Here is a 21,252-nt window from a genome sequence, read left to right as displayed (position 1 = left end):
GCAATAGTTACACCTGATCAAACTTTTACATTTTTAGTACCCAAACAATCAGCTCAAAAGGTTGAGCTTATGGCAGTATTACAGGCTTTTGTGATGTTTAAAGATTCTGTATTTAATTTATTTTCCAATAGTCAGTATATAGTTAATGCTATAGTATCCCTTGAAGATGCTGGTAGGATTTCCCCTTCCTCTACTGTTTTCTCTTTGCTTTCCACTATACAAAGTCTAATCTGGTTTATATGAACAAAAAAGGAGGTTAACAGATCTGTTTGTTTACTTTCACCTTTCCTTTTCATTATATTTAATAATTCTATTGAAGATAAGGTACATTGTTAAGAAAATTGTTTTCTAAAAAAGAAAATTGTTTTCTTTTAGTGCCTTCTGGAATGTTATATAATTTTTTCTTTAGCCATTATTGCCAGAATTCCTATCTTCATCCCAGTGCCGGTGAAGACAAAAATAAAACCAATCTACAGCTTCTGCAATAGCCATCACTGAACTGCTTGCAGCACTTGCCTGGACTATGTGTCACTTGTATGCATTGTGAACTATCTGTTGGTGCACTACCACAACTATCTCTTGTGGTAGTGTTGGGGTATTTATGCTGATGGTGTCATTGGTGGTACAAGTTTTTCCAAAAGGAGCCGTCAATTAGCTTGCTGTATCTTCCTCCCTTCTGCTTGTCATGGTCATTCAGCTAAAATTTGGGGACCAACAGAGGTGAGGCAAAGAACCTCACCCCCACTCCCCCCCGCCGCTGATACAAAGACCTCTCCACAGGTGTGGCTGTATACTGGACTGGTAGTCAGTGACGGGTAAGTTCCAATTGCAATGGTACCAACCTAAGACAGGAGGCTGATGCCTTGAGGTCAGCTCATCCGATGACGGGTAAGAACCATATGTAGTATTGGACAACCTAAGGCAGGCACGGTCCCTAAGCCACATGCTTGTTGTTTAAACAGAGAGGGGGAGATGTTGAGAGCCACAGCCAAAGGGGCCCCAGCAAACTTCCAGCTGCCAGCTGATGATTGGCTCCCAGCAGCCCCAGCAACCTCTAGCTGCCAACTGATTGGCTCCTCTGCGGTGATGCTCATTGGGCTGTTTCCCCGCCCTTTCAGACCATGGAGCTGCTCACTGGGGGACTTTTTTTGGCTCCGCCCATGTGACCCAACCAATCGGCCTCAAGAGCAGGAGGAGTGGGGGAGTTGAGAGGCTTGTGGGAAGCCGGTGGTGGCAGTTGGGCTCTGAAGGTTTTCCTGAGGAGCTGTTTTGTTTGGCGTGTGTGGTTCTAAAAATAAAGTTCGTTTCTTTTGACAAGTGGCTCCTGAATTGTGCCCAGCCAGACTGCAGCATTGGTGTATCTTCCTCCCTTCTGCTTGTCATGTCCAAAAAGTAACATGACCACAGTGTGACACCAAGAAAAACAGGCATACCACACTTTCAGGAGAGAAACAAAAACTATAACAATTTGACAGCTTGTGTTCTCTTTAGAGAGAAGTATCCTTGTGCAAATAACGGAAGTGCAAAAATAGATGGCTCACAAGGTACGGCTTTCTTTCTTTTGGTGGCAGTCCTTGGGATGGAACCCAGGGACTCTCCCATGCTACACAAGTGCTCTACCACCGAGGTGCATCCTGCCCTGTTTTCTTGTTCAGTTTCCTTCACGACACCAAGACAATTGCAACAACAATAAACACCACAAAAATATCTCCAGAGGTGGAACTGTTTTGCACCTCGTTCTTCCATAGATACACAGGTGCGTGTCACAATTGAGCTCAAGACGCTTGTCGAGGTCACTTACTGTAATTGGTGGGGTGTGGGGACGTGAAGTGAAGGGACACCTTGGCGCTCTTGAGGCGGGTCTGCCCCCAGTATGTGATGGCCTGCAGTTCCACGGTGTAGTCGTAACCTGGCTGAAGTCTCTCCAGGACCACGAAATTCTGGAGCTGCAAACAGAGGGAGTATCCCCGAGCCCCATTAGAAACGGTCTTCGCCTCTCGTTTCCATAGCAAACCTTACCAGACATTGTGAAGCACACCAACGTGTAGCTTGCATGGACCTTTAATTTCCCAAGGTCAGACACCGTGTGGATTTGCACCATAGAAAATCCACTTTTACCGCGGATCAAAATAGATTTCATAAAAAGGCCAAAACCCGTTAAATAGTAATTGTCCTAATTCAACAACTGCATGTACAGGAGCAAATGATTTCAAACACACTTCCTTCTAGACAGTGGTCTGAACAGAAAAGAGGGCTCTTCCTAATGAAGTTACAAAGGCTTGTGTTGCCAGAGACCAGGGACAGTTATGAGATGGCATTAATTGCCCTTCTTTGCTATCTGTTCTACATCTCCTGGGTGTAGTTCCACCAAAAGTTACAAAACAAATCAGCTTCAAAAAACTACTTGAAGATATTTCTGCCATCATTATTGTCAATGTCAAACACTGACCCAATTTTCTATAGATGCTGCTGCGATTGAAAGGAAGTAAAGCAAAACTGCGTAATTGGCCTAATATCTTGGGGACAAGATAGGAATTCTGCAAAGGCTAAAGGAGAAGGTGATGTCTCCAGGTGCACAGAGCAAGGTGGAATTGGAACTGAAGATTACAGTTAGGAGAAGTTTAGTAAAGCCTCCTTCCAGGAACTTGTATTCAAGACAAAGAAGATCATTGCCTTAGAATTTAAAACACTCATTGAAATATAATGCACTTGGTCATTTAAAAAAGACAGGTGGTGGACAGGTGTAGTGGCACACGCCTATAATCTCAGTGACTCATGAGGCTGAGGTTGGAGGATCGTGAGTTAGACCAGCCTCAGCAACTTAGTGAGGCCCTAAACAAGTTAACAAGACTCCATCTCAAAAAAAAATAATAATAATAAATAAATAAAAATAAAAAGGCCTGGGATATGGCTCAGTAGTAGAGGGTCTTTGGGTTAAATATGTGGTGCCAAAAAAAAAAAAAAGTGATATTGAAAAGAATGCTTTTCTATAAAGGGGTCATCCTGGTGGTAATTAGCATTCATGAAGAACATATGTCAGTTATTAATGCAACATCAATCAACAGAGGATTAACACTATTCTTTCCAGCAGAGAACATTGTAGTTCTCTATATTCAATGTGCTACTTTAAGATCATTCCAGTTTTATGTATCGAGTTACACTGTTGTCTGAAATGGTGAAACATTGAATCCTATAAGTAAATGTTTTGCTTAAATTCCTCTATTAGCATCCTGATTCTAACTTCGTGTGTTTGGAGATGTCTTTGCAGAGAGGGAACAGGATATTCACAGGCATTTCCAAATCAGGAGTTTAATGCTGTCTGTGGTATCAGCTCTGGGACGAGCCCCTCAGTGGAAGTCTGGGTCAGATTCCGGACTGCCGTGGCTGCCCCTGGTGATATCTGGGCTCACCAGCTCACCAGCCGGTATCCCGCAGTGAGACTCTGCTTCCCCAAGGATGATTTCCTATTTTAACCACTAGCAGGTCTGCATAAGTCTGGGTTCCCCATTTCCGTTAAGTAGGATTTATCTGTTTAATTGCATCTCATTCTTCCTAAACTCTATTTTCCACCAGGTCAATTAAAATTCACTTTTCAAAGAGCCTTCACTTGGAAGTTCCCACTTTATTTAGTTACCATGGATATTAGAACGGCATCTTAAGAAAAGGGGATAGTCGATCCCCAGGAGGAAATTCCTTGGTGTCTTATTTCTTTGGTGCTTTTCTGTTTTCTGATCTTATTGATCAGTTGGCCAAACTTTAATATGTGAAAGATGCAATAATGCACATAGAATGTAGCTTGTCTCTTTTCCATTGGAAAATACAAGACACTCTTGAGATAGTTGACCCATAATTTGGGCTACCCTGGGTGTTACGGTTTAGATATAAAGTGTCCCTCAAAAGCTCCTGCTGAGACAATGCGAGAATGTTCAGAGGTAAAATGACTATATTATGGGGTGTAATCCAATTAGGGCATCAATCCCCTGAGAGGGATTAACTGGGTGGTAACTATAGGCAGGTGGAGTGTGTGTGGCTGCAGGAGGTGGGTCCTTGAGGGACATGCCTTTGGGATTTATATTTTGTCCATGGTGAGCAGTCTCTCTCTCTCTCTCTCTCTCTCTCTCTCTCTCTCTCTCTCTCTCTCTCTCTGCCTCACCTTGGGCCCAGAACTATGGAGTCAGCCATCTATGGACTGAGACCTCGGGAACCATGAACCCGAAATAAACTTCTCCCCTAAAATTGTTCTTTGCCAGTTCTTTTGGTCACTGCAGTGAAAAGGTGACTCACACACTGGGCTTATGGATACTTAAATTACTAACTGCATTGGATCATTGTGATTGATTTAATTTATGATTTTTATGCTTTGTTTATTTAATGGGCATATGATAGACATCAGTTGCCAATATCCCTAGTGTAGCTTTGATGCTGTCTGGTTACGAACGTCATATAACGCCACCTGAAGTAGGGAACTTTAACATTTCATCATGTCATTTTTTTTTTTTTCCTTTGGATTCCAGGGATTTTACAACTTTAGCTCTTGAGCTATTTCTATCAGACAAAACATGGCAGGATTCTTCAACATAAGAAATCAACCTGTATGACAATATCTTCAAAATGAAAATAGTTTAACAGTTAAATACCAATGATACGGGCTTTTGGAGACATAATTTATAATTCTAAGTAGCACAGATATCAAAATCTTTAGTGCAAAAAAAAAATCCCATCTTTTAAAAAGTATTTTTAGGGCTGGGGATGTGGCTCTAGCAGTAGCGTGCTCGCCTGGCATGCATGCTACCTGGGTTCGATCCTCAGCACCACATACAAAAACAAAGATGTTGTGTCCGCTGATAACGAAATAAATATTTTTAAAAATTCTCTCTCTCTTTAAAAAAAAGTATTTTTAAACAGAATTCATTTAGGAAATCAGCTTCATAAATGAGGGAGAAGAGTGTTTATATAAATTTATAACATCAAAATAAAGGAAGGTATACCAAAAGAAAACCGAGTAGCTAACTCCTTTATGCACCAAAATCTCCTGTTCACTACGATAGAAATCTCACTGCAGAGAAGGGCTCAATGAAGATTATATTCTTGGCATCTGGATGATAAAGCCCTTCAGGTTCTTCTTAAATCAGTGTGAAAAACACGTGATCCAACTGTACTTTCTAAGTTGTGTGCAGGTGGGAAAACCTTGGAACAGGAGAACCATGAATATTTGCCTTTCAATTTACAAGGTTCTTTTAAGACAGAGAGAGAGAGAGAGAGAGAGAGAGAGAGAGAGAGAGAGAGAGAGAGAGCGCTGCGTATAAAGGACATCTTACATTATTTCATCTTTGTGGCTACATAGGTAAGAAGGACCTATGTTAATTGTGGCTTTGATTTCTGGAGGTGACTTTGTAACTGCCATTAGAATAAGAGTAGGTGAGTGGACTCAATTCAATTGTGTTTGCCTAGGATGGGACAAAAACCCTTGGCACGCATGCTCCTTGGTGCTCAGTTACTCTAACAAATGCCTCAGAAGATCAACTTAGAAAACATCTGTCCTGGCTGACAGTTTTAGAGGTCTCAGTCCCTGACTGGTGGTCCTCTTTTTTTGGAGAGGTGGGTATGGGGATTGATCTCAGAGGCACTTGACCAGTGAGCCCCATCCCCAGCCCTATTTTATATTTTATTTAGTGACAGGGTCTCACTGAGTTGCTTAGCACCTCACTAAGTTGCTGAGGCTGGCTTTGAACTCGCGATCCTCCTGTCTCAGCCTCCTGAGCTGCTGGGATGACAGGTGTGTGCCATGGTACCCAGCTGGAGACCCCTTTGCTGTGGGCAATGTATCATGGCCAGAGTAGGTGCACAGTAAGATTGCTCTTCTGATTGCTTAGAAGCCAAGAGGTAGAAGAAGCGGCTGGGGCCCTTTGGCCCCTTCAAGGACACACCGCCAGTGACTCTTGGGTCCTGTCTCCTGAAGACTCCACCCCCCTCCCCACAGCTCCAAGCAGGAGACCAACCCTTTAACACATACACGGACCTTCAGGGGACACTTGTCCAACCGACCCTAGTTGGTGTCTCTACCTTTCCAGAGACACAGGCAGAATGAAGGGGAAGATGAGCCTTCCCTCCTGTGTCCCTCTTAGCTCAAGACAGGCCACTCTTCCGACTTGGGGTTCACAGACACCCTGCACGACGCGGCCCTTCCTCCTCGTTTCCACTCACCCCATCTGTGGTTTTTCTCCGCTTCTTCTTTGTGGGGACAAGGGACTTGTTGCTGACCGTCCAGCTCCAAAACACCTTGTAGTGGTGCACGGGGATATCTGGCTCCTCGGGGAGGTCCCAGGCAATGGTCACCGTTACAGTCCCGTCACTGTTGACAGTGGAGTTGGCCAGTTGGAGGTTAGCGGGGGCTGGTGGTGCCGACGGATCTGTAACCCCAGGGAAAAGAGAAGCCATCTGAGTCACCGACCAAAATTGGTGTCAGCAGTGTGACACCAATTTTATGTGCATTGTCATGTAACCCGATGACTTATGTATAACGTCCAGTTTTGCAGTTTTACCCTTTCTGGTTTTCTGAAAACCAAAATCGCAGCTGTCAGGTGTAAGATCGGGTGCTGAAATCACCAGCCTACAAAACTCTGTACGGAGAAGGCATCGTGTGATTGCAGCCAGAGGGTCTGCTCATCATTTCTAGTTGCAAATTGAGCACAGGCAGATGCCCCACACCACAGGCCACCTACAGATGCCCCCACAGCAGAACAAGGCCCAGGGTTCCAGCTACAATGCCATCTGCACAGGAGGCCCAGAGAGACCATGTCGAACAACGCAGGAACGAAGAAGCCAGGAGAAAATGTACCCATGTTGTGACTGTCAGTCATTCCAAGCTTTGGAACGACAGCTAAAGGAGTTATATTAAAAAAATCCCTAGCTTTCTGCAGGATGGAGATTCTTAGAAAGCTTGGAATGGAACCACTGTTTGATACAGCTATCCCAGTCCTTAGTCTATACCCAAAGGACTGAAAATCAGCACACTACAGGGACACAGGCACATCAATGTTTATAGCAGCTCAATTCACAAGAGCTAAACTATGGAACTAACCTAGGTGCCCTTCAATAGATGAATGGATAAAGAAACTGTGGTTTATATACACAATGGAATGTTACTTAGCCATAAAGAAGAATGAAATGATGGCATTTGCTGGTAGACGGATGGATCTGGAGAATATCATGCCAAGTGAAATAAGCCAATCCCAAAGAATCAAAGGCCAAATGTTTTTTTCTGATATGTGGATGCTGATTCACAATGGGGAGGGGATAGGGAAGAACAAAGGTTCTTTGCATGAGGCAGAGGGGAGTGAAGGGAGGAGGGGTATGGGGTAGGAAGGACGGTGGAACGAATCAGACATTATTACACTAGGTACTTGTACGATTGCACGAATGGTGTGACTACATCATGTACAACCAGAGAAATGAAAACTTGGCTCCACTTGTGAACAATGAATTGAAATTGAAATTCTGTTCTTATGTACAACTAATTAGAACAAATACAAAAATAAAAAATAAATCCCTAGCTTCACTTCTGGGATCCACAGTGCCTGGGGCTTTAGGTAGGCTAGTTGCTTCGTTATTTAAAAAAAGAAAGTTTCGTGGTTTTTCTGGTGTGGGAAGCATAGGCCCCTTGCTTGTGAGAAGTCTGCTTTGGTCACCTGTAGTGGTCACCTCCTTCTCTCTGCAACACACCCCTCCCGGCTTCCAGGATGCCTCTCTCCACTGAATCTGCCTTCAGGTTCACGCCAAGCTCCTGCTCAGGCACCTGCCCCTGGTTCCTCACATTCCATCAGCTCTTAACACGGGAGCATTTCAAGGTACTTGTTACAATACCAGAAAGCTAATATAGTCCCCCTGACCAAGAAAACTTTACCACCATTTTCTCCAAAGTCCTTATTTTACCAGTAGATTTAGCACATGTCATCTGTAAAATAATGTATATCTTTCAGACATTTTCTCAAAAGTAAGGCTCCTTTGGACTCCTGATCATACCAAGATGGTGCACTTCCATGACATTGATGTGATTCTTCATGACAGACCAAACAAGGCTCTACATCGGAGCAAATGCCCCTTTATTGAGGGACAGCTCTGCATATTTATAGAGCTGGGGGTGGTTTGACAGTTGGCATGGGGTGCTTTCTGATTGGTGGGTAAGGATCAGGTGAGCAGCAGGGCTAGTCTGATTGGTGGGTAAGGATCAGGTAAGCCAGCAGGGCTAGTCTGATTGGTGGGTAAGGATCAGGTGAGCAGCAGGGCTAGTCTGATTGGTGGGTAAGGATCAGGTGAGCCAGCAGGGCTAGTCTGATTGGTGGGTAAGGATCAGGTGAGCAGCAGGGCTAGTCTGATTGGTGGGTAAGGATCAGGTGAGCCAGCAGGGCTAGTCTGATTGGTGGGTAAGGATCAGGTGAGCAGCAGGGCTAGTCTGATTGGTGGGTAAGGATCAGGTGAGCAGCAGGGCTAGTCTGATTGGTGGGTAAGGATCAGGTGAGCCAGCAGGGCTAGTCTGATTGGTGGGTAAGGATCAGGTGAGCAGCAGGGCTAGTCTGATTGGTGGGTAAGGATCAGGTGAGCCAGCAGGGCTAGTCTGATTGGTGGGTAAGGATCAGGTGAGCAGCAGGGCTAGTCTGATTGGTGGGTAAGGATCAGGTGAGCCAGCAGGGCTAGTCTGATTGGTGGGTAAGGATCAGGTGAGCCAGCAGGGCTAGTCTGATTGGTGGGTAAGGATCAGGTGAGCCAGCAGGGCTCACTATTGGACGGCTCTTCTTGGGGGATGGGGAAGTTAGTCTTTGGAGCTGGGGTAACTCCCAACACTTCTAATTGCTTCCTCCTCCATCACTATTAAACTGCAAAGTCAAAATACAGACTGCAGATTAAAAATACTAGAAAAGATGATTCCATCTGTCCTGAATGCACCCAGACATTTTCCTGTCAGTGCAACAACACTCATGTAGCACTCCATGCGTGACGTACCATGAGTAACTGGAGAAGATCAAAACCTATAGGGGGACGTGCATGGGTTACGTGCAAACCGTACACAGTTTTTATGTGGAACTTGAGCATCCTCCTTGGAAGCTGATAGATGATTGTGCTTATTTCTTTTCTGTCTCCCTGCCCTGGAGCTAATCAAAGCTCTCTCTCTTTCCTTCGCTCCTACATGCCTAGCATTCCCAAGAGCCCCTAGCACACAGCAAATGCTCAGTCAACATTTGCTGAATGATTGACAGAGAGGCTTCACGTAATGGTGAACTTGGACTGGTCAAGAGATATTGCAGTTTCAGGCTCAAACTTGTCAATCAAAATGGTCAGATCATAAGATCCCCGGGTGAAATGCAAAGTCAGAGGGGTGCTAGTCCCATTTGAGATAAGAGAGTCACAGCAGCACCCTTCTGTTATGGAGAGTTTGGTCCTTCACCTATGAAAGGGAGTGGCAGGTCCTTGCAGGACAGAGCTAAGCTGACAAGTGAATCATCACCGCAAAGCAAGAGGAAAGTTAAGATGCAGGAACACACCGTCCACACTGCCTGAGAGTCTGCCCTGGAAATAGGTCAACTTGTGAGCTTTCTAGATATGCTACGCTCATGGAGAAAAACCAAAGATGGTCTCTTCCAAAGAAACATATGAGGAAATAATGCTTTCAAAATATGAAGGTTTGATTTATACTTTCCCAAAACTAAGACTTGGATGCACAATCTACACCACCAAGAGGGTGCACTCCCATTACTAAGATAAGACAGTCTCAAAGCATTTCCTTCCTTAAAAAAAAAATCTCTGTTAAATCACAAAGCAATGGAGAATTGTGAAGATGTGAAGATAACCCACTCATAGCTCCCAGAACATGAATGGCTATTATTTATTTATTTATGGTACCAGGGATTGAACCCAGGGGTGCTTAACCATTGAGTCACATCCCAGCCCTTTGGGTATTATATTTAGAGACAGGGTCTCGCTGAGTTGCTTAGGGCCTTGCTAAGTTGCTGAGGCTGGCTTTGAGCTGATGATCCTCCTGCCTCAGACCCCGAGCTGGTAGGATGACAGGCATGCGCCACCATGCCCAGGTGAATGGCTGCTATTTTTACACATTTTAATTTGCAAAATGTTCTAATTACATCTCATTTGCAAAATAAGCCACGAGCCAAATTTGAAGCATGGTCTAAGAATGGCCAACCCCTCGTCAAGAGCGTTTTAAAAGCTATTATGGAATCAACTTCCTGAAACTTGACATGAACACTGCTTATCTGCAATTTTACTGACACGTGATTATATGCTATTGATTGAATGTTGGCATTGCTGTTCCCGTTTGGAGATAGGGGGTGGGAGGACTAATTTCTCACTTCTCTAGCTCCAGATTATAGAGGGAGAGGGTTGGATCCACAGTGCAAGACCAGCCTTTTCTCAACTCCCCCATCTGAGTTTGACACCAAAGCATGTTCCTGTGTCTCGATTTTCTTGCTGATTCATTCCAATATTCCTTTGCACCTTCACAATTACCTGCAGGAATGCACCCCGGAAAACACAAAGCAAGCCCACTCTCGGAGATAACTGAACTCAACTTCGTAGGCAAACTATGTTGAATACTTAACATGTAAATCCAACTGTGGCTTTTGAGAACAATAGTTCCTTTTATCGGTGATCCTAGGTGTTGCTTTCAGCCAAGAAGATGGACCTGCTCACTTCCAGCAAGTCAGATTTCAGGTTTTATCGCGTAACCTTTTCTGGCACATGTCACAAGCAACGAAGTAACAGGCACGAAGTCTTAGCACAATGGGACACTTTGAGCCCAGGCGGTGGGCAAAGTGACAAATGAAACCACTTATCACCCTTGGCGGAATGCAGGTCTATTATGGCACTGACGTGGACCCTCATGGGAAAGGACCGTGTCCGCCTGTCCCGGGAGAAACTCCGCCACTTTCTGTGAGGCAGACTCCTGTAAGGTTTGCAGACAATGCTATCTGTTACACAGAAACCATGTCTGCATGCTAAAACAAAACAAAAAAACCCAGATAAATAGCCAGGGCTACAAAGAAAGTAGCCACTATAAATAATCACAGGGTAACACACAGCCCAGAATAAAAACTATATGTATTGCAGGAAAATGAATGTCCATGTCTGAGGTCACACTTCCCACTGAGCTGCGTCCCAGGAGTACGTCTGAAGGTGTGAGATTGAGATCAACTGCAGTTTTATTTTAAAAGTCATGTTGCAACCATGTTGCAAATTCTCCAAGCCAATAGAAAATTGGTTCTAACATTTAGACTTGATTTTTCCTTTCCGGATTTCACACTTGGGATACTTGACCTTCCTCTCAAAGAAAAAAAAAAAAAAAATCTTCCCCATACAATATCTTAAATATCCAGGGCATTAGTCTTTGGGAAGTCACTGAAGCTTCGTGGCAGGTAAATTTGCAACTATTCAATGCTCTCAAGACTCATCGACGACTAACGGGTTTCTCATTGGGAGTGGAACATAGGTGCAGCCCTGGGTTAGTACAGTCTTGGGTCTCCAAGGAGACACCTTTCCTTTGTTCTGTATTCAGAAATGGAGAAAAAGATGGGGGAAAAAAACCCCTCTGAATTTGGAGGGAAAAAAATACCATAAATATTCAAAGACCTATTAGGTTAATAATGCCTTCAGTTGGATTTGACCCTTCCTAAGTTCCCTGAAATGTGTATTATTTTGCAATGTCCAGTTGATAACTGACTAATTTAAAATGCCCCAAACAAATGTCGACCTACTTTGAAAACCATAAGAAAAAATATACGGATTCGGATTTTTTCTTACATGGTTCACAGACTTGGAATATTTTCTTCTTTCCGTGCTCATGCGCATATACACTAGTCTCAAGAGCCCAAAGCAAACCATTTATTTCCAAGACTCTTCAGAGTTGTAAATCTGATCTTACTGTATTACACTATCGCCACTGAGCAGCTTGTCTTTCCAATGAGAAGTCGGCAATATATGCATTTTTACCCATTCCATGGATAGAAACAGTGTCAAGAGGAGGTTAAAATCCCATCTGCTGATAAAGAAGCAAAAAAGAACACAAACCCATCCTGTACTTTTCTATGTGGACGACCCTCATCCCAAATAGTGTGCCTGCCAAATTAGGGTCTCCGCTCGTTAAACATCAGTTGCTTTCTTATCCCGAGAAATGGACAAAAATGGAAGGCCTATCTAATGCTGAGAGAAGAGAGAGAACATGGAACCGAGGGATATGCGACTTTGGCAGCTATCGCCTCCATTTTTAAAGGAAAATTTGCACTACTTAATAATACCAGGTTTCCTTTCCCAGTGGGAAAGCTATGAAGATATGCGCATAAAACGCAGTTCAACATTTCTTAGCGGCAGTGTGTAAGAGGAATCGCAGGTGGTTGAGTTAAACAACAGGGTCGCACCCAGATTCCCTGGTGCTTTGTAATTCCAGGGCTCCCCTGCACCTCTTTGTCTGAGACTGTCTAGACCCAAAGCCAGCTCTGCCGTGCACAAGCCAGGTGTGGGGTGTGGGGCTTGCGCAGTGAGTGACAGGAGGTGGCACCTGGATACCACAGCTCCCCTATGCACCTCTCCAGGGAGTAACCCTAGATGGGTACTGTGTCCCACACCAGCCCCTGAGCTCCCCTTGGGGACAGAGGTCCTCTTGGCCACGGTGGTAACAAGCGTGAGACACCCCCCTTTACTGTCTTCTTCCTGTCTCACGTCCCCTCTCACCTTGCCCTCATTTCCTGGATCACGTCCTACCTGAAGTACTACGCACACTCAAACCTCGGAGCCGTCGATGCTCAGAATCCTCTGGCTGTGGGGAGACTCCTAGCTTGGACTGTCAACCTCTCCTTTGGCTAAGCACCCCGTGTCAACAGATCTGGGGATGTGCCGATACATCTACTCCATGCACTCTGAACTTTCCAGTCGTTTTATCCAAGCGGAACGACACAGAAAAGTTGAGGTAGATCCTAGGATCTGGCAGGATTAGTGACCAGAAAAACACTAGGATGACCTATGGAGTGACCTGTATTGAAGGTAAATCAATATGTGCAGGGAGGACCATTTCTATGTTCTAAATAAAGAGAGAAAAAAGCAGAGTCATTAGTCTATTCAAGTACTATTAACTTTATTATTATTATTATTTTGGTACTGGGGATGGAACCTAGGGATGCTTAACCACTGAGCTACATCTCAAGACATATTTTTGTATTTCATTTAGAGACAGAGTCTCACTGAGTTGCTTCGGGCCTCCCTAAGAGGCTGAGGCTGGCTTTGAACTCGCGATCCTCCTGCCTCAGCCTCCCAAGCCGCTGGGATTACAGGCATGAGTCACCATGCCTGGCTATTTTTAAAATTTCAATCCAATTTCCCTACTCAAATACTGGCGGAAAAAATGGTATGCAGGCTTTAAACAAGTAAATTTTAAAAAGCACTCCAAGCTCTCTTTTATTCTTTTGGCTGCCGGGAAAATAAATAATAATACTGATTTTACCCATTCTGTAATCCTGGATAGATTCTGGAGCAGGTGGGACTTGGTGGTTACCAGGAGCAGGGTATGCATAAAAGTGAGTCACTGATCCATGCATTCGATTACTTATAATCTATGCACTGAGAATTCCCTATAAAACACAGATGTTTACTGAACAGTCCGTCAGGGCAGAATAAATGAGTTAAAAAGAAATTACCTTAAACCGTCACCAGTCCATTCTGGCAAACTACAGACTCATTTCGAATTTAACACAATCATAAGGAAGATAATGGGAAGAATTTTGGCTTTTTTATGAAAATTGGGGTTATAGCCTATGGATGCCCAGCGGTGAGGCTAAAGTAAATAGAACTATTTTTTTTTAAATCATTCTTTCCTTTTCCTACTTAATTTTACTTTTATTTCCAGAGGAGTTCATGGCAAATGAAAAAATAATTCCTTCCCATTACGGCTAGATTACTACCTGCCCCAAATACACGAGATGATTGCTTGCCCTTGAACACAGTGTACGGCTGTGGGAACATTGATTCTTTCTTAAAGCAATGTTAAATCACCAGGAGGCGGGCACGATTCTAGTTCTGCAGCAAAACAGAAATAAATGGGCCTTTATGGACAGAAAAGGCACCCTGAGTTTCAAAACAGGGTGGCCACCATGAGAGTGTTGACCTGTTCCACTGGGAAAGTCAAGGTCAGGAAAACAAGTTATTTTTCTGATTTCGGTTTCTCTTTCCATGACTCAGGATTCATTCCTTTTTCAAATCAGTGACGTCTGGTCTAGCGGCTCTGACATGTTAGGCACTGGAGTTAGTAACTGCACCCAAAGGCAAAAATATCTGTGGGACACACACATTCACCCTGACTCCACAGAAGACACAACAGCAAAACGTTTACCATGTAAAACGTTCGAGGTAGGAAGTGACAACCGAGAAAGAAGGGAGCAGGGGAAATGAGGTGGTGGAAGAGTCAGCTTTGCAACTGTATGGAGAAAGAACTTTCTGGTTCCAAGAAGTAGCCATGCAAAGGTCCAGTGGCAACGGAGAGTTTGGAGTGTTGGGCAGAGGTGGGAGGAAGTTTGAGAAGGAGGGTCTTCTAAGTCTGTTGACATGGTAAAGAACATTGCTTCCAATCAAGTTAGACCTGGAGGTATGAGGACGTGCTAAGCTCAAAACAGACCCAAGGTAACAGATGTCAACAGAATCACTCAGACTATGGAGTGACTGGGCGGTCCATCCTCATTTGAATGGACAGACTGAGTGGTCACTATAGGCAGGTGGAGTGTGGCTGGAGGAAATGAGTCACTGGGGGTGTGCTCTGGAATGGTGTATCTTCCCTGTGGTCTGTCCCTCCCTCTCCACCCCTCTCTCTGCTTCTTGATTCCACCATGAGCTGAGCTGCTCTCCTCCTCCTCCATTGGGCCCCTCCACCATGATGTTCCACCATGACGCTTTTGGACCCAGAGCCATGGAGTTGGCCATCTACGGACTGGACCTCTGAAACCGTGAGCCATAGTAAACTTTTCCTCTTCTAAGTTGTTCGTGTCAGATGTTTTGGTCACAGCGTTAGTAAAACTAACTAAAACACATGCAGAGAAGGAAATCTGGTATTTCTTGAGGGCTTGCTGGTGACTTATTGGAAATGACTCTTCAGTTGTTTTTTTTTTGTGTGTGTGTGTGTGTGTGTGTGATGAACTGCACAGAGGACAGCATTGTCCATCACTAAACTAATCATTGAAGGATGCTAATTATTCTAATAGGGTTGCCATTCAAATACATGGGTAATAAAAAAAAAGCTAAAGCAATAGAAAAAACTTTCTATCTTTAAATTTTCCCAGTGAGGCATGGTCTTACTGGGAGGATGGATTTGTTCTAACCCCAAATATTGGTGATGATGCTACAGTACTGTAAATAATACAAGTTATTGGGTTGCACACCTGTGAAGTAATAGAACCTACCATACATTCTGTGCAGAACTTTTTGGTTTTTAAGAGTTGAAGAACTAATGTCTGGGATGTGCTTCCCAAGGCAACATTTGGGAAGTTTGGAGCCTATTTAGAGAAGCAGGAAACAGAACAATACTTTCATGGTGACTGCAATGTTTCAAAAGAGGGTGCATTTTTGTTCAATAAAAGCCAAATTAAATTCAGAGGCAGTCGCTCTAATCCTGGTCTATTGTATTGCTCTGAAATACAAAGTGTTGAAACTGAGTAGCTTTCCAACCTTGTGATCCTCTCCCCCCATGACGGTCCTGAGACTGTCTGCAGACCTCCGCTTGGGTGCTAAAGGTCTTCTGAGAGCAGGGCTCTATAAAGAATCACGGGAGCCAAGCCACCTCTCCCCCCCCCCCCCACGAGTCAGGAGGTGCCACCGGTCTTACAGGTAACATGACTCTGTCTCCAGAGACCACGGACTGCTTGAGTCTGACGTGTGAGACAGCAGCCTTGTTCTGAAAGTCCCAGCCCAGACCCTGCTAGCTACTGAACAGATGGGAACACGTTTGGATCCCCAACGTGTCTGGATCCCATTTGAACCGTGCAAACAAGGTGAAGAGGCCTCAAGCTTTTTATGGATCCCTGCCTCCTAACCTAGGATTAATTATTCATTTCACTAGCCTCTCCAAGTGCACAGGCCACCTGGAGACAGAGTCCGGTCTGACGGTTTGGCGTCTTTATCTGCAATTTCACTATAAAGCATGCTTAGTTGTGTGTTGTATTTGCCTCCCTGAAACAAAAGATACCTTTCTCTTTTTGGGAAAAAAAAATGACTTTTTCCTAAGAAAGATAAAAATCTACAATGCACTCTGTAATGGAGTCCGAATAATATTTTTAGTACAAGTTTTCTTCTCCAGTCCTGTGTTATGCAGAGAAAGTGGTAGCAAATAGAGATGGACAGACTGAGATGGGGACATTTTTACAGTCATGCCCCAGAAACTGCAGCATGTAGCAGCCACACCATTGATGCTGTAAGGCTGGCATTAATTGTTACTACCACAACGCACTCGGCTTACTTTTATTGTAAATGAATTCGCTTCCATAGAAATCTGGGTTAGTAAGTGCACATGACATTTTTTGTCTATAAAACTAGATCTTGGGGCTTGGGTTGTGGCTCAGCGGCAGAACGCTCGCCTTGCGCATGCGAGACCCTGGGTTCGATCCTCAGCACCACATAAAAATAAATAAGTAAAATAAAGGTATTGTGTCCAACTACAACTAAAAAATAAATATTAAAAAAAACCCTAGATCTTGATTAGTCAAGTGGATGATAAATTAGTTTTGACAGTGCTTTGGAGAAATAAACCTGATATCATTGCTATCTGGTTAAATTATGTCCTTCGACTCTTATACAATAAACTAACCACTGATGTCATAGAGGAGCATCTGATTCTACAGAGGTTTTAAATAGCAATAAACGGGGAATTTCAAAAATTTTAGCAATGACAAAGAAAATCTAGGAGGGGTCCAGGTTCTAGACATTATGAAACAAAACAAAGAGTCTAATTCACTCAGTTAACAGCTATTTTATGAAAGATGAGATAGTTTAAAGCACTTAAAACTCAGGCTTCCTCCCCAGAATTTGTAGAATGATGCTTGGTGAAATTTTTTTTTTTTGTACTAGGAATTCAACCCAGGGACACTTGATCACTGAGACACATCCTTACCCATTTTTGTATTTTATTTAGAGACAGGGTCTTGCTGAGTTGCTTAGGGCCTCACTAAGTTGCTGAGGCTGGCTTTGAATTCTCTATCCTCCTGCCTCAGCCTCCCAGGTAGCTGGGGTTACAGGCGTGAGCCACTGTGCCCAGCTTGACGGAGAATCTTAGTGAAGACGTTGAGTAGAAGCCCAACCTGGAAGACCCCAACTTCAAAATTTAGAAAGTCCCCTCATTATCATTTTCTGTGACAACTTGAAGGAAAAACTCCGCTGACCTCCTTAACCATAATGCCCATGGTACCTTCCAACACATCTGGTCCCCTTCTGTAACAACAGCATGGCCGCCTGCTGACCAACCACCACATGGAGATGGGAATCACATCCCAGGTGTGTCAGGGAGCAAAGCGAGGGTCCCCCACTGGGCGCAGGACAGCAAGACTGACCTTTGGAAGAGCGGAAGTGTTTGCTGGGTGCAGTGAAGCCCCGAGTCCCGTGCACGTTGACGGCGGCCACTCGGAACTGGTACCACCTGCTGGGTCTTATGTCGGTCATTTGGACCCGCTCATCCGTGGTCTGAAGGGAATGTCACAGAGCACGGGTCAGTTTTCATTCTGATGTGTCCTTGGGTGTGTTTCCAAAATGACACAAACTCTTTAGCCAATGCAAAAAATAATCTTGACCTCCCTTTGCATGAGCCCCTCTTATCATTTCCAGATACAAAGAGAGTCATTGGGAAGCAGGAAACTTTGGACGCCGTCTCATCTCCAAAAGTTAAACACCTCTGGGAGTCAAAAGTCTTATCACAAACGCTTGGGCTATTTTAAAATCTGATGACTAAATGGAGCATTCGAGAGATTCACTCAATAGAGAATGTGTACCCCGCGATTGCACGATAGACGAGAAAGTCTCAATTCATTCCAGGTTATAGAAAGAAGATGCCTCTTAAACTTGCACACCAAATAGAATTCTAGAAGCAGGCATAAGAACCCACATGCTTAAAGACTGGTGACTATATCAAGAAGTTAACCGTAGCTCAAAACAATTTTTTATTTGAGTAAATCACGTGATATCATGAGAATCTGGTTCTGACCCTCAAAAGTAAGTATTTCACCTTTTGTATCCAGGAATTCTGCACACTTGGATTCAAAATATTTGCAACACATTTGGAAATATTTTGACATATTTGGAAAAATACTTTGGAAGATATTTGGGTGAAAAATATTTGTAAAAAAAAATGGTATCTGTATTGAATACATACATGCTTTTTTAATTCCCTTATGATGCGTCCCTGAACAGTACAGTTGATCGATATTGAATCATATGATTAACAATATGATTTATCCCTTAACAATGACTTAGATAGCATTCAGATTCCTTAGGTATTCTAAGTCATCTAGCCAGGACTTCAAGTAGAAAAGAGGATTTGCACAGGCTCCCGGAAAATACTGTGCTGTGAGGGATTTGAGCATCATCAGATTTTGGAATCTGCAGGGGATCCTAAAAAATAATATCCTGCATGGCTATCCAGAGACAACTGTCTCTTCTTGTGCAATTAAAAAAAAATAGATACTGGGTGAGACAAGTAGGTTTTCTTGCATCTACTGCTAGGGTCTCAAGATGGCAAGTAAGTTTAGCAGCCTTCAGCCAGATGGGTTGTACTGACTTACAACGTCTGGTGCAGACTCACCTGGGCTCTGAGGGTGAAGCTGGGGAAATAGGACGGAATCAGACATTCCCAAACTTCTTAACGGTGATTTATTACGGCAATGCTTACGTCCATCTCTCAAAGCTAAACGTTTCTGAGACCCAAGGAAGGGTAAGACTCAAACGTGGCATTCTACCTGGTTTGGCTGAATTTGAGACAATTTGGGATGACTCTGGCATGTAGCGTTTCAGCTCTGAGTTTGAAAAAACTTAAAGCCGGAATGATAATCTGGAGCATTGGACAAAGAATCGCATGTGGCATGAGCTAGCAAAAGCAACAGGAGTCCAACGATAATGTGGGGTGTTCCTTTTACGTCAAGCTCTTCACTTATTTCTTCTGTCCTGACGGAGGCATAGTAAGTCAACGTGCTGTGCTAAATGTGTGCAGGGGACACTCTCCAGGAAAAGACTTACCTGGGCCACCGTCTGCCAGTGAGTGGCATCGTCCTCGCTGGGGTGGATCCCATAATTCCATCTTCTTTGTACCACGTAGATGACGGGCTCAATGGAAACGTTGAATTTTGAGGACCACTTCACCTCCAGCTGTCCCGACTTGTGCTCGGTGAATCGTAATTCTTTCCTGGGCTTCAAGGGGACCCCTGGAACAAGACCAGGTCAATTAAAGCCACCTGCATGGGCCCCGAGTGCGGGTAAATGCTGAGGAAGGAAATCTACAAGAGAGACCAGTCTCCTCTGCCACCCACCAAGATTCCACCTCCTTCCGTAAACGTGACCTCTCCGCATCAGGGATAACAGGGGACATCTGACATCAGGTGCAATCCATCCTGCGCCGTGAATATTACTCCCTTTCCCTTTTTCTTTCCTTCTAGAGGGACACAATCAATTGCTGGGCATGGACAAATCTTTGCCTCAATCAAGGGTCACATGGAAGTCACACAGGACGGTCATTACCAAAAACTCAAGTCATCTCTCTTTTTTTCTAAGATGCTCCGTTTCTTCGGTGACATTCTAAGGTCATGAAATTACAGTTCCAAGATTTGCTCTCTTTTCTGCCTCAGGGAGTATTTTCCTTTGAGGGGAAGGAAAACACACACACACACACACACACACACACACACACACACGGCAGTGCTGAGCTCAGCTGTCAAACCTCACAAGTGTGAGTCTTTGGGATTCAACTTTAAAATTGGAAAATGATGAATGTAGAACGCTTGGCTTTGGCAGGAGGGAACGCATTGCTTCCAACGTCCCTCACAGGTGTCTCCCTTTAAAATACTAATCCTAAGGCACCGAAAGCTCATTTGAAAAATCCAGTTCAGAAGGCTCTATTTCTTTTTTCCATTTCTTGAGTTTAAACAGAGAGGAAACTGGAAAATGTGGAATCACAAAATAAATAAGAAGGGATGCATGTTGGTGTCAATGGCTGAATCTCAATTCCTTTTTTTTTTTTTTTTTTTGACTGAATTCACATTAAAGTCTTGTTTAGGGAGATTTTAAACTCACCAAATGCTTAGGTGGATAGAGCAGGGTGATTTTAAATGAGCCTCTTCACAGGTGGTCAAAGTCATTGACACAGAAAATATTTTCTGGGCAGCACACTTCCCACACCTATTATGGGCTCCATACTGATACTGTCTTGGGTTGTGGCTGCATCTGGCCGTTCAGTTTAATATCAGTCTGTCTCAACGGGCTGTGGCTCCCTGAAGTGGGTGAGCGGTTGGTTCCTCGTCTGCATTTTGAACGTGATGTAATGGAGTCTGAGGGAGAGGGGTTTGCCTGGGGCTACGATTGGATCAAATTCCTTTCTGAATTCTCTCCATCTTTCTGCCTTTCAAAGTAGGAAAGGACGCCTAGGAGAATGGAGCAGAGAGGTGGTTTTTGATTGACCTACGAATCCCTGGAACATTCTGTTCTGACGCTCTGGGGTTTAGCTGGTCATCGTGGGGCTTGGCTGAGCCAGCCTTTCTCTCCCGTTCAGCCACGTCACGGGCGCTTTTCAAGCCAGCACCCTGAACTTGACTTCTGGGCGCAGAACCTTGAGACGGATGTTCCTTGTGACAACTAGCCGACTTCTGTCCAGCCGAATTTCCCTCCACATATGCCCCCTTTTCCTGTGACGGCGGTCTTTGCAACGGTGCTGTTCTTTAGGCGAGACCTGCTTTGGTTTGTTCTTATCCCACCAGCATCTACTGGGTTTATGCATAGAAATTCCCCAATCGTCCATCTCCACGGAGACCTCCTGCTCTCGTTTTCTCTGTCTCCTGCCTCTCCTTCTCAGCTTCTCCGCTCATCTCTGCATCTGTCAATCACATGACTGACATTTATCTGTTGATTTATTCCAGGGTACCTCCTGCATTTCCACCAAAGATCCCATCTTTGAATTACCTTTCCCAGAAACACACAATAGTTGGTTGATGGTATTATTATTATTATCATACCCAATCG

At 44.2% G+C, this 21,252-nt stretch overlaps 1 protein-coding gene across 1 annotated transcript in view; it reads right to left on the bottom strand.

Annotated features, from left to right (window-relative positions):
• The window catches only part of Anos1 (anosmin 1), a 140,247-nt gene that overhangs the window by 27,116 nt on the left and 91,879 nt on the right, over positions 1-21,252 (bottom strand). The window contains exons 5-8 of the mRNA XM_077107807.1: positions 19,261-19,445; positions 17,586-17,715; positions 6,205-6,410; positions 1,802-1,946 (exon numbers count right to left, since the gene is read on the bottom strand). Coding sequence (XP_076963922.1) covers positions 1,802-1,946; positions 6,205-6,410; positions 17,586-17,715; positions 19,261-19,445 — 666 coding nt within the window. The remainder of the gene's footprint in view (positions 1-1,801; positions 1,947-6,204; positions 6,411-17,585; positions 17,716-19,260; positions 19,446-21,252) is intronic.

This window comes from Callospermophilus lateralis, chromosome Y (genome assembly GCF_048772815.1).
Source record: "Callospermophilus lateralis isolate mCalLat2 chromosome Y, mCalLat2.hap1, whole genome shotgun sequence".
In the NCBI taxonomy this organism is placed as follows: domain Eukaryota; kingdom Metazoa; phylum Chordata; class Mammalia; order Rodentia; family Sciuridae; genus Callospermophilus; species Callospermophilus lateralis.
This window is presented reverse-complemented; position numbering and strand designations above follow the sequence as displayed.